The sequence below is a fragment of the Natrix helvetica genome (assembly GCF_964273705.1).
Source record: "Natrix helvetica genome assembly, chromosome: 2".
In the NCBI taxonomy this organism is placed as follows: Eukaryota; Metazoa; Chordata; class Lepidosauria; order Squamata; family Natricidae; genus Natrix; species Natrix helvetica.
This window is the reverse complement of record NC_138552.1, coordinates 211,913,103-211,927,540: the sequence shown is the minus strand read 5'-3', so window position 1 is coordinate 211,927,540 and position 14,438 is coordinate 211,913,103. Positions and strand designations below refer to the sequence as shown.

Below are 14,438 nucleotides of genomic sequence, written 5' to 3'. Positions count from 1 at the left end.
TGGTGGTGTAGGTGCTGAACAATTTAGATAAGTGCTGGTAATTAGGTCTTTGCTATATTCTGTTTCTCTTGGGTTGGATATGCCCTTTAGGCTTGGCAACGGGAAGATGTGCAGATACTGTAGAGATGGTCATGAGGAGGAATGGCAAGAGACAGTGTTTAAGACCAGTACTATATTCCAACCACCAATGCTCATCCTAAAGACCTTCAATTTGGGCTGCTCTGAACTCCACTTGTTACTACTTAATGCCAGGCTAATATTCTTCATAGATAGATAGATAGATGGATAGATGGATGGATGGATGGATAGAGAGAGAGAAAGAGAGAGAGAGAGAGAGAGAGAGAGAGAGAGAGAGAGAGAGTATATGTTCCAGCATAACTTTGGAACGCCTTGAGCAATTTCAACCAAACTTGGTACACAGTTCTATATATATAGACAGTTTTCTCTGGAAATAAACACTGTGGGGGTAAGACACCCCTAACACCGCCCGTGAGTGGGTGTGTTCTATTAAGATACAGCCTGTTGTGCCTTAAAATGGCTTCTATTGTACAGCACAGTGGAGTTGCCATGGTAACGGCTTCACAGTACTCCACAAGGGGGCTCCCTCTGGTAAGAGGGAAAGTCCAACATTAGAAATTACATTTGGTCTACTCTAGACATTTTCCCCCTATAAATAAATACCAAGGCAATGCTGGGTTATCAGCTAGTTCAGAATAAAGCCCACCTCTTTCACAACTTACATTGGCCTGGCATGTAGCCCTAGACCCTTATGATGTGGTGTGCCTCGGGGCTTGGATTTCTCTTTAATATCTACATGAGACCACTGGGGAAGGTCATTCAATGACATTTGGTGCAGTATTTTCAGTATGAGGATGTTACCAATCTGCACGTCTGGCCAACCAAATGATACTTATTAAAACATTGTCCCAATAGCTGGAGGCTGTGAGAGGGTCTGGATGGAGAGGATCCCTTAATGTCCGATCATGGCAGACTCTAGGTTTTTGCTGTCTCGGATCTAATAAGGGGTCATCTTTGACTCTTGATAGGATGGCACTTCCTGGACAGAGCTTGTATATTTTGGGGACCCTCTGGGACTCTTATTGTAAGTTTGAAGAACAGGTGGCAGCCACCACCAAGGGAGTCTTTGCATAGATTAATCTTTTGCGCTAACTGTGCCATTTCCTAGCAGACTTCGTTCATAGCCAGTCATGCACTAGTTACTTCCCATTGACATTATTGCAATGTGCTATACATGGGCTGCCCTTGCAGTCGATCTGAAAGTTACAGTGGGTCAGAATGCAGTGGTAGGCACACTTATGGGCAGGCACTCATGGTTAACTCATACTATGCTGCTGCTGCATGAGCTGCACGTGCTTCCAGTTTCTTTCCAGCTACAATGCAAGGTGCTGCTTATCAACTTTAAAAGCCTGAATGACATAGGGCCAAACTATTTGCAGGACTGCCTCTCCCTGGGAGTATCTGCTCGTTTACCACATCAGATGGGATAGAAATACTCTAGGTTCATTACCTTAAATGACATCTGGTAGGAAGTATATCTCCTCTAGAGCAGCTTCAGTTCTGTAGAAGATCTTCAACACTAAGTTCCTGCAGGCAGCTTACCCTCCTAGCCTTCCAGAAAGCTTGAAGAGTAGGCTCACTCTTCCCCAATCATAGGGTTAGGGTGAGGATAGCTTCCAATCAATTTAAATGCTATTGTATGGAGGATAATTTGTTTTCAGAGTGCCAGGAACTTTGGATACTGGTTCTATTGTCTTCTTTATTGTTGTCTTTGTAAGAAACCCAGACTTTTAATACATAAGATAGGTTACAATATAAACCAAATAAATAAATAATAAATAATTTAATTAAAGAAAAATTCAAAAGTTTGTCCATAATTTGTGCCAGTATTGTCCACCATGAAAACAAATCACCTTGTATGCAGGATGATCAGTATTTCGTTACAGATTGTTTTTGTATTATTATATAAGTCTAAACACCCATACATTTACATTCGCAATTTGTAGTTACACAAGCATCGATTATAGTTTCATGATTTATCAGGCTCCAAATGTTTAGGAACTAAGCCAGTTGAGAAACATGAAATTAGTTTCCAAGACTAGTCTTTCTCATCTGCGAAATAATCATTGAGTAACTGCTAGGAAGTTTCTAAGCAATAGCATCTTGCTCTCTTACCAGCCAGCTTCTCTGAAAAAGTAAGCACTGTTGCACAAATCTTTTGTGGACCAGGTGCACTAATATTAGAATCCTGAATCATCCTATCCAACTGATGTATAATAGTCATGGACAAAAAACACTTCTTCACACAACAACTGATTAATCTATGGAAATTACTCGCACAAAATATGTCATAAGCTGAATTTAGTTCACAAAGGTTTATCAATGGTTCCTGGCGATGATAATTGTGGCCAATCCATATTGTGAGACAATATGTCAATAAACATTGTTGAATTTTGTCCTGCTGCCCTCATATTCTCTTATGGGCTTTTCACACGCTTATGAGTTTCTCAGAACTTGCCTGATCTACAATGAAAATAAGAATCCTGGTTTAGCAAAAGTCTGCAAAGTGATCCAATACTATATAAATTTTTATATGAAAATACTGTCCTACTTCACTCACCTCACTAAAGTTGGGATTCTCTGTGTTAGTAACTAAGAGTATTTCAGTGAAATTTGTTTCTGAAGCACAATATGCAAGATTGCACTGTCTAATAGGCTGTGTAATGCTTCAGCATGTGCAGAATCATGACCATAGCACTCTTTTGTGACTCACTGAAATAGTCTCTCTACAGGATTGTCTACTGCTGTGAAATTCTTGAAACAGAGAAGTCTCCTTTAACAAGGTGCAGCCAGGTGCTGTATTTGTACTCACAAACACTCTAAAGTGCCCCTTCCAAAGCAAAACCCAAGCAAAATAAACAATGCCACAGCTGCTGAATATTAGGTCTGAAAACCCTACAGCTATTTCTCTTCTACCTATTTTTAATTCCCGTTGTGATTAATAAAAATAAAAGCACAATCATAAAATAAGGATATGCAAATTCCTCTTTAGTGTGCTTGGGGTGAGGGTTAATCAAAACATGATAAGAGTTAAGACAAAAAAAGGTGAATGGAACAAGGTAATAAGTTAATACAATTTAATTTCTATTCAAATGGAATGAAATTAAATTATCTGATTACAGTTAACATTGTCATTCCTTATGTAGCTGGCTGTTTTTACAATCATGATAGAGATTACAGTTTGCAGAGAACTGGGGGAGAGGTTCAGGGAATCTCCACATATGGATTTATTGGACTGCATGCAGTGCTGGGCATACATTACACATTCTTTCTCATAGGTTTGTGAAACTTTGGCACAACAACATTTCCTTCCCTCATAAGAAGATAGATTTGAAAACAACCTGACGTACTATTCTCGACAGATTAAATATTTGCATCTCTTTCAATCACTCAACATCAGAAATTTCAGCAGCAACAGGCTAAGTAGATCCAATCTATCAGAAAAAAATGCTTCCTTTTCAGCACTTGATAAAGTAGGACACCAGCACTGAGCTAGCATTAAACTGATTGGTTGACACGCTGCCTAACTCCAAAGGACTTTATGTGGTTTGCAAATGTTAAAAGGCAATGCAGCAATCAAACAAAAAGAACACAAGCTATGTGAATCAAGAAAAAAAAAAACAGTTCCTCAGACAAAATCCTTCTTCCAAAATCCACACTAACCCAAGGTCTGGGAAAACAGCCAGGTTTTTAAAGATCTCTTGAACATAATCAAGGTGGAATTCAGGTAAATTGAAGGGGAGGACATTGCAGTTCCAGAGGGCAGATGCTTTGATAGAAAAAGAATGTTTCCTGGGTCCTGATAAATGTTTACTGTTTAATCAAAGGGATAATGAATACACACCCTCTGGTGCAAGAGACCTCTCCCCACACCCATTCCACTTGGACAGTCCAGAAGCATACTGCGATTGATAGTATCAAAAACCACTGAGAAAGCAGATAGTCAGGAAAGATGCATCATCCTCATCCCAGCTCCATCAAAGGATATCAGCAAATAGGACTGATGCTGTGTTTGTAAGATATGCTAGTCTGAAACCCAACTGAAATGGGTTCAGACAATCTATTTCCTTCAAACTCCTGTGCATGCTGCATGCACAGTCACCTTCACAATAACTAAGGGAAGATTGGACAAGTGGATGAAAATTGTCCAAAATTGAGTGCAGCAACGGCTCTCTGATGAAGAGATACACAGATAAGCCATACATACAAGGGGTTCATCTTTCTTTCTTTTGTCAAAATGTAACTACTTATTTTATAATCCATCCTGTACTGACAGTGTACATACAATGCTGGATTCTTAAAAGAAGGCATTTCCTGAGTACCTGCTGGTGAGAAGTAACATGAATCAACAGGATGTTATCCAAGTGAGAAAAATAATTGCTTGGGAATTACAAAGATTAATGTAGCACTTTAACAGTCAACTGGAAGTATCAGAGCCATGAAATAATTTTCATTCTCACTTCCCAAGACCAATTCCCACTAATGTACATTAGTTATGCAATGCAGTACAGTACAGTACAAAGAAATGATCACATGGAGTTCACAATTAGATTCCAGAATCCATAATCCATATCTTAATGTTACTGAAGTTCTGGTTTGTGATGTAACAAAAGGTTATCTTATCAATTTTTGGTACAAATAACTGATTCTAAGATTAAATACTACAGACTCATGTTAATTTACCTAGCCACTCATGGAAATTCCCTAAGCTGCCTATGACAAGCCACTATTCCTATCCTTAATCATTACACATGTGGCTGTGCACAAAGTAGTATATTTTTAGTACTACTAAATTTAGTACATTTGAGTTTTTGTAACATAAGCATCCAATTTATTGCATCAATGAAATGAATTTCAAAATAACGAAGACCTTTTTCCTTTGTCCAAATGTTCACATCTGAATCTATTTCCTCAGTAGCATTTTGGGCTGAAGAATTCATTTAAATGCATTTATGCAATCTATACTGCAACACACATTTCATATTTTTAAAGGAAACCTGCACCCCCTTCCCTTGGTATAATTATCCCTGTTGCAGCATGCCTGCAACAACCGCTAGAAAATATATTGGCTTCAAAATTTCCCCTTGTAAAGAAAAAATAGAGGAGAGATTGAGGGATTTTCATGCTAAAAGAGCACAAGAACTACACCCTTGATCTGTTGCATGCTGCCTTTAGACTATGACCCACTGAACTTCTGAATAAGCTCACACAGGATGGGGCTGTGGCATGTTGAAATGTTATTTACCGTATGAACAATGCAAAAACGAGCCTGAAAAAGATCTTCCGGGGAAGGTAAAAAGTACTGGTTTCAATGCATTTCAATGCATACAGCCAATATTCGTTGCAAGAGGGTAATAAGTAACTGCCTATTTTGGAATTCCTGTTCTGCAAAGGCAAAAATAAGATTTTACGTTCTGCAAAAACCGACTCACAGCAACCCTCTTGGCTGAACGCAGAGCAATGGTAACAGGGTGCTTTTGGGTTGGCAAAAGGGCTAGTCTACTCTACCAAAAAAGAGCATCTAAAAAAAGCAACCCCTCTTGCAGAAACAGCAAGACAGGCGGAAGCCACAGAAAGAAAAAGTTACTGAAAAGGCAGGCGAGGCAGCTGTAGGAAAGGGAGGAGGGGGAAAAACCCGAGCAACTTTCTCTCTTGCTAATGCATTAATTTTTGGCAGCCCCGTCCGAATCTGACCTGCTTGCCGAGCAGCTGCACTCCGGCTTTGGCTCCTCCATGGCTCTGACGGAGGCGGCGACGGCGTCTTTCATGCGTGCACCAGGGCAGGCATGGCAACCCGCAGGAGCTCTTCCGCAGCCCGGCCAGGCGACCAGAGCGAAGGAGCGCGGGGGGGCAGCCGACCGACAAAAAGAAGCGATGTCACCCACTCGCTCACTCACGACCCGGCTGCAGAGACCCAACCGCGCCGAGCTGGCCGTGCAGCCGCCATCTTGGAAAGAGGCTCCAAGAGGAGCGAAGCCGGGAGCATCGCTCGTACGGAGAGCGTCTAGGGACAAAGCCCTCCACAGGCGCTCTCATTCGCTCCTCGGAGCGGCAAGTGGAACGGGACGCCACCCGGAAGGAAGAGGAAGGGAACGTCCCATGCAGGAGTGGAGACGAGGAGGCGCGCGTCTAGGAGGAGGAGGAGGACCGGACCTCTCTTCTTCGCTCGGAATTCCTTCCTTTTGCAAATCCCGGATTGCAGCTCCGCCGTGCGCAATGCCTACCGAAGGATTGCTGTTGCAGCCGCGTGCTGCTTGCTGGCTGGGCTCCTGTCCGGGAAGGCTTTCCTTATCTCAGGGATAAGGAGAGCCAGGTAAGGCTAAAAGTAGAATAAGTGGCATAGACAGGAGATGGGGACTTTAATTATTCATTTATTGGAGGACAGCAGTGGGGGAGAAAAAATCAGGTAAGCGTCATATCCTTGCAAATCAATGCTTGCCTCATTTACTCGGAGGCAGCGTCACTGACCTCAGCAAGGCTTACTCATTGATCCCGCTGGATAAGTTACCTGCTTGGACGCAGTGGGGTTTTCTTTTTAGTGTAAAACCGAAAAACGCCGCTCAATATTACGTAGATCTGTGTCTTATGATTCCCATTCGATTATCGGATCTAAACTACCATCAAACATCCCATGTTTGATGTTTCAAAAAATAAATGCACATTTAAGGCTTTTTTAATACTGCACAAGTATAAAATTTATATTGAACAAGCAAACAGTCCCTGGTTATCTCTTGTGATCATGAAAATTTATCCTGTTACTGCAGGAGTTATTGCACTTTCCCAACCTGATATCCTTCGAATATATTGGAACTGTAAACCCAATCTTGGCCCCGGATTTAAAAATCGTATTGCAGACACTAAATTTAACCAGACAGAGAAAAAGTAAAGTGCATATATAGTCCAACAGGGATTAAAAATCTCTTTATGCACAGGAACACACAAAGTATTGGCCTCAAGATGAATACAAATGAAATCATGCAATCCTTGGAATGAGCATACAATGAGGTTTTTTATCCTTGCTTTTTTCAAAAGCCTTTTTCTGTAAACAGAAGTGTAAACTATAAACAGAAGTGCAGTGCATACATGATTAACACCTTTGATATAATGGTGAAATGGGAAATTTTTGTTTTTATGCAAAGGAATACTTCTTAGTTAATGTTACTAATGCATTCTTTTTAAAAGACTTTTTATCCCACCACTATTATTTTTATATTTTAAGTCAAGGTAGGGAAAGGCTGTGTCCCTTTTATTCCACAATTGCAATCCTATGAGGTAGGCTGGACAAAGATAGTATAATTGGCCAAAAGTCACCCAATGAGTGCCTGTAACTGAGATTAAACTAGAACCCGAGTCTCTATTTCTAATCCCAAATGCCAAAACACTACACTACAATAAATTGGCTCTCTAATAGGATCCAATCAAATGCCTTTTTCCTTGTATTGTATTTCCTTTGCCTTGTATTCATCTCACCTTTAAGAATATTGCCTTGTACTCTCAATTTCTACAAGTTTGGGCTTTTAAAAAAAAACTTACTATATGGCATGTCTATCAGTTGAGATTGAAATTTGGTTTAATGTGAAATCCATTAAGTAGATCATAATAATCTTTCTAATGAAAAAAGTGTCCCTTTTTATAGGCAGTAGAAAAAAGTAATTCACAAATCTTTTGCAAAAAAGCATGACTGCCTCTTTATTTACATCAATGCAATTATTAATTTTATTACTTTCATTTTACATTAGAAAAGTCAAACTAATGGAAACTTTCAGTCTTTCATCCTTATTGCACAGCAAGGATTGAATGTTCATATAAATATAAATAAACCTGAAACAAACAAACAAAATACGTGTGTACACGTACTGTCTAAGCTTACGCAAATCTACTACTATAATCAGATTCTCAAATGTATTATTTGTAAGAAGGATTGGGGAGAATAAGAGCAACTTTAGCCAGCATCCCTGCAAAATTATGTCTGTTCATGTTAGCTAAACTGAATTACATAACATTATTAATGTATACAGCATATAAAGACATCGTTTATTTTAATCATAATTTGTTGAACAAGACAATAGCTTAGTTCATAACTACTAAGTCATTAACCAAACTATATGCTTAGCTATAACTGTCCAAGCCATATTATGGTTTACCAAAATCCATTGGTATAAGGAGCTTCCTGTTTTCCTGAAGGGTAGCTTCAAAAGGCAGGGAAAGAAGTTCCTATTGTAGTAACTCATTATAGTTATTATTTTTGTATAAACCACTGTGAATACCCTACCAGGGTAATGGCTCATTAAACAAATTATTAGATCAGAAGCTGTTTCCAGTTGATGCTAAAATCAAAGGATTAAGATTTACTATCACTCCCAGAAGGGACCTCGTAGCTGCTCCGTCTTGGAGAGGAAATGCCAAATACTCATAGGTAAGTTACTCTAAAACACAGGAAGTTCAGCTGAGGACAAGATGAAAGTGAAAGGTGGATACAAAGTTGTAAAACTAAAAAGACTCTAGACCGAAGTTATTCTTTGCTAGTAAAACCATTGATCAGAAGTTTTATCCAGGGATTAGCTCATGGTATGCCTGCTTTCTGCCAAGGTTCAAACACTATATCAGCCACTAACATTTCATGCCTTCCTAATGTGTCATTATGAAACAGTTGTGTAGTGAGCTTCAATGTACTTCTCTGTGCCAGCAGTTAATTATAAAATAAAGTGTAATGTTGTTATAGGTCAACACATAGTTATTTTGGAAAAAATCTATGTCGTGTGTTATTCTGGCAGTTTGGTATCTAAAAACAAATCAGTAAACAATTACTGCTCTACGCAAACATATTAAAGCAGTGCTGACATTTTAAAATCCATCAAACATTCTTAGAAAGAACTACAGGGTTAGACAAATGAGCAAAATGGGTGTGTGTAAATTGAATTTAGGGAAAATAAATGGTAGTTGGGTTATTCAAAAAGCTTAAAGATAAACATGGATTTCAACTAAGTGAACCATGATTTATGATCAATATTCTAGTCACTACAGCAATTGACAGATTATTCTATTTCATTTTAATGAATTTTTTTAGAAGAATATCCTGTCTTTCTGTCCTAAGCACAAGGTAGTATAAGTATAAGTACTCTTCCTCTTTTTAATTTTCCCCACAGCAACAATCCTGGATGCAAAGTGACTGACCAAAATCACTTGAGGTAGAAAGCTCTACTGAAGCAATGCAAAGCAGCAAAAAGAGGTGGGACATCCACTCATTGCTTTCAGAAGTTCAAAAAAAAAGTTAGAAAAAAGTAAAAGGGTGGTTCTGGGGAATCCCCAACAGTAGTGATTAAACCTGATGAATCAGGTTTCAACATAACATGCCAATTGTGTATTGGGAGAACAGGAAAGAGATAATGGACATGCTCTTTAATTTGCATGCAGACCGGTTGCCCTTTTATTTCTAAAATTCTCATCTTTTTTAACATTAAATTTAAGAGTAGATATTCCTATCAATTTGGTGTAGTGGTTAAGGCATCAGACTGGAATCTGGGAGACTGTGATTCTAGTTTTGCCTTAGGCACTAAGCCAGCTAGGTGATTGTGCCAATCACTTTCTCTCAGTCTTAGGAAGAAGGAAATAGCAAACATTTCTGAAAAATCTCGCCAAGAAAACTGCAGGGATTTATCTCGGAGAATTGGAGATAATTGAATTCAGGTACTCCTCGACTCTGGCCAGAGCCATCAAAAATACAGTCCTCAACTTAAAACAATTCATTTAGTGACCGTTCAAAGTTACGATGACACTGAAAAAAGTGACTTATGACCATTTTTCACACGACCATTGCAGCATCCCCATGGTCACATGATCGAAATTCAAATGCTTGGCAACCGACTCATATTTATGACCGTTGCAGTGTCCTTGGGTCAGGTGATCACCTTTTGCGACCTCCTGACAAGCAGTCAATGGGGAAGCTAGTTTCACTTAATGATATTACTAACTTAATAACTGAAATGATTCACTTAACAACTGTGGCAAGAAAGGTTGTAAAATAGGGCAACGTTCACTTAACAAATGTTTCACTTAGGAAGAGAAATTTTGGGTTTAATTGTGGCCGTAAGTCAACAACTACCTGAAGAAGGAAAAAAAGAAATCCTGTTTTTGTTCTCATCCAATTCTGCCACCATTCTGAGAAACAGTTTCAATCCCCAGTCATGTTCCCCACAGCGGGCCTGAAAAACAGATGGGACAATCAATGCAGCCTCCAGCTGCCTAAGACACTTCAAAGAAATAGCTGTCACGGTTCCAAGCTCTTGAGCCTCACCGAATTAGGAGGCCACACAGCAAGCAGAGTCACATTCCTTTATTCCGGCACAGAATCTCAGCACGAAGTGAGTCTACGTTGGTGCTATGAGCGTCTGCCATCCAGCAGATTATGAAGGACCAGAACTTCCCACCCTCTCAGGTGTTCTGGAACACCGGCAATCACCCTTCGTGTCTTCAGTATTCACGCCTTAGCCGTCGCTCCTCCGATGTCTCTTGTTGGATTTGGGTCCCTTTCCCTTGAGTCCCTCCCCACCATCCCTTTCATGACAGGCCCTCTCAAGTGACAGGGCTTTTCCCCCTTCCCCATGTGTGGCAACCGCGAAAAGGTGCGCAGGCACTCTTAGCCACCGACATAACAGAGGTTGACAATGGCATTGAACCATTGGCATTTAAAAGGTGTTTTGTCATCACAGTTAACTGCAACGTAGTCTAAGCACTATATATGACTGCTCAGAGTACAGTATTAAAACAGCAGAACAGAAAAATAATGTAACAGCGACTTAACCACTGGGGGCAGTAAAACAGTGTTTCCCACCAGTAGAAAACAGGTCCATCCTTAAACTCTGAAGAAATCAAAAGCGAGTTTCCTTGTCCTCCATGAGTTTTCTTCATCTTGAACTGTATCTCAAGGGGCTTGCCTGTGTAGCAGATACTATATTGGGAGACCTCATAGAAGCGGGACAGGTCTAGGAACACCACAAACATCACATGCAGACTTGTGAAGGTACCCTTTGTTTTTTCAATTATCTCAACACGCATGTGTAGCCCTGACAACCCTCTCTCAACAGAGGGGGGGGGGGATATGACACCTCCTATCTCCTGTTTGCAACACAGTCCTTTCCACAGTTCCAAGAAGATTCCACACCCATTTGCACCATTCAGGTGACCCTGAGGGCACAGATAAATCTTCAAGTTTTCCAGATGACTGCAAGGAATATAAATCCTTCCATCCTCCACCATTCAGTCAAGAACTGAAGAAGCTGCTTGGATGAGAAGTGAAATGTCTTCAAAGGAAAAAAACAAAGTCCAGTTGCCTTTTCAAAAGCACCTTAGGGACAACCATGGCCTGGATACCTGAGAATCTCCATAGACACTAGTGATTGGTGTGTTGTTTTGTTGTGAGGTCCCAGTTCTTTCTTCAATTTTGGAAATAAATGTATCATTTTGACTTGGTGGAATAGCAAGATAATACATCCAATGCATGTTTTGAAACGGTTCAAATGGCACTATTCTTTTTTTTTTTAAATAAAAAAGGCAAGTAAGCCCAAGGACCGACTATGCTCAGTGTCACACAATGTTCTCTGACCAGATAGCAACAGTTCACATTGGTTTTGGTGGCAAGCCATGTGTGTGTGTATGTAATCAGCAGGGACAGCTGATGAGTTGCCCTCAGGATATAATTGGCCTTTGACTCTTCTAAAGTTCAGTCAGCATTGCAACTAGGTTAAGAAGTACGGAAATTGCAGTCCAGAAATATCTGGAATACCATAAACTGCCGCCTCAATGTATTTATTTATTATTAAATAGATAACCCACTTTTCTGCTTTTCCGAACCCACCAAGCGTTTTACAACAAAATGCGAACTGCAGAATATGATATAAAACTTAATATAATTAAAACAAATTTACCTATCATTAAAATCATTTAACAATATATGATGCTTAGTCACTTCCCATTTGCCCTTCAGCAATGGACTCTACGTGGGAATGACCTAAAACATTCAGAAGCTTCTTCAGCAGAAAGCCGTGACATACGCACCATTGGGCAAGGTTCACCCATGTGACACTACCATCCAGCTGCCCTGGCTTCCAGTAGCCTTCCAGATACAATTCTATCTGCTTGTTATTATCCACATGGCACATAGCCAGGTTACCTCTTCTTTTCAATACAGGTAGTCACCAAAGGCCACAATTGAGCCCAAATGTTCTATTGTTAAGTGTGACAGTTAAGTGAATTTTGTCTCATTTTATGAACTTCGTTGCTACAGTTGTTAAGTGGATCACTGCAGTTGTTACGTTAGTAACATGGTTGTTAAGTGAATCGGCTTCCCCATGGACTTTGCTTGTCAGGCCGCAAAAGATGACCAACATGACCTCGGGACATTGCAACCGACATAAAAAATGAACCCCTTGCTAAGCATCTGAATTTTGATCCAGGTGACCATGAGGATGCTGCAAGAGTCCTAAAGTGTGAAAACCAGTCATAGGTCACGTTTTTCCTTGCCACTGTAACTTCAAGTTGTCACTACCCCAATGGATGCAAGTCAAGGATTAACTGTAATCTTGTCCATCCTACTAGATCCAGCAAAATAGACATTCTGCAGGTCCATTCTATAAAGCAATATCATATACAAAGTAGTCCTTGATTTATGACCACTCAGGTATGACTTACCTGAAAAGGCAGACCTATGACCAGGATCCAAATTCTGACAGCCACACCCCCATCACAGTCACATGACCCCACTTCAGACATCAGCAACATGGCTACATTTATGGCTGGCTGCAGTGTCGTCGTGTCGTCCACCACCATCACCACCCCCGGTCTCACGACTGTGTTTTACACTTACTTCTGGTTTCCAGCAAAACTGCACTATGGCAAACAATGGGTTTGCTTAATGGCCACTGCAAAGTCATAAAATCGTTTTACAATTGTTACGACTTAGTGAGTCGTACCTGGTTTTACTATTTTTTTGCCACAGTTGCTAAACAAATCACTGCAGTTGTTATATGAATCCACATGGTCATTAAGTAAATCCAGCTTCCCCCACTGATTTTTGCTTGTTGGAAGTCTGCTGGGAAGGTGGCAAATGGAGATCACGTGGTCCAGGACTCTGCATCCATTGTAAATAAATACCGGTTGCTAAGTGCCCAAATTTTGATCATACGACTATGGGGATGTTAACAACAGTCGAAATTGCAAGAATTGGTCATGTCATTTTTTTCAATGCTGTTCTAACACTTACAAATGAATGGATGTAAGTCAAGGACAACCTGTATTATTATTTTTAATAGTCCTTTCTATTTATTAAACACCTGCAGTTATTTAAGCTATTCTCTCTGTCTCTGTCTCTGTCTCTCGCTCTCTCTGTCTCTGTCTCTGTCTCTCTCTGTCTCTCTCTCAATGAATAAATACATCTTTCTTCAATTAGGCATTTCTGCTGTAACACATTCTTTCTGAAAGCTTATTGTTGCCATACCTGCAAAATTTTATCTCAGCCTACATTAAAAACCTTTGACAGAAAAGATATTTTTGTCTTAACACCTTCACCTTACTCCACTTCAAATCTGGGTGCTATTAAGTCACTGCTATTCTGGGAGACTTTAAAACATAGTACCATAAGGTCAGAGAATTCTTGAGCTTCATTTTCTCTTCTGCCAGCTGAAGAATTTGCCTCTACTTCCTGTCTTGAAAAGCTATTATAAATTACAGTACATCTTGCCTTCTTATATAATAGCTGTTTCTAATTTTTATTGGCAGATAAAGTCATGTAAACGTTATGCTATAAATATCAAAGATCTGATTCCAAAGCTTTGCTGACAAGACCTTAAACTTTTAGGAGAGAGAGAGAGAGAGAGAGAGAGAATAAGAAGCATGAATGAGTTGAGATAAAGAGGAAGGAAAAAAATGGATAGTTCAATGGATGGAGATAGGTACCATATTTTTCGTAGTATAAGATGCACTGGAGTATAAGATGCACCAAGATTTTAAAGAGTCAAATTAAAAAAAAAAGTTGTTCAACTCTGCAGACCTCCCAAAAACAGCCAGTTTTTCACAAAACGGGCCCGTTTCCCCCCCCCCCCCAATGGCATGAATAGCCTTTAGGAGGCTTGTAGAGTGCTCTTTTGATTGGGGCCCCCCAAAACGAGCAAAAAACAGCCTGTTTTTTTGTCAAAAAAGAGGCATATATAGCCTTTAGGAGGCTTATAGAGTGCTCCTTGGGGCTGGGCGGCAAAATTGAGCAAAAAACGGCCCATTTTTCACTAATTTCTCCCCTCCCCAGCCCCCAGGAGCACTCTGGAAGCCTCCTAAAGGCTATGCACGGCCATTTTGGTGAAGGTGGCAGG

The 14,438-nt window shown here is 40.1% G+C and overlaps 1 protein-coding gene across 5 annotated transcripts in view; it reads right to left on the bottom strand.

The window, feature by feature from the left end:
- The window catches only part of MAP3K4 (mitogen-activated protein kinase kinase kinase 4), a 120,296-nt gene that overhangs the window by 91,718 nt on the left and 14,140 nt on the right, over positions 1-14,438 (bottom strand). For 2 of the 5 annotated variants that reach the window (XM_081943453.1, XM_081943454.1), the window contains exon 1: positions 5,773-6,407. The exons of 1 other annotated variant lie outside the window; for it this stretch is intronic. In XM_081943453.1, coding sequence (XP_081799579.1) covers positions 5,773-5,846 — 74 coding nt within the window. In that variant the 5' untranslated portion in view covers positions 5,847-6,407. Of the gene's footprint in view, positions 1-5,772; positions 6,408-14,438 lie in introns of those variants that run through there. 2 more of the 5 variants (XM_081943455.1, XM_081943456.1) reach the window with 2 other exon arrangements.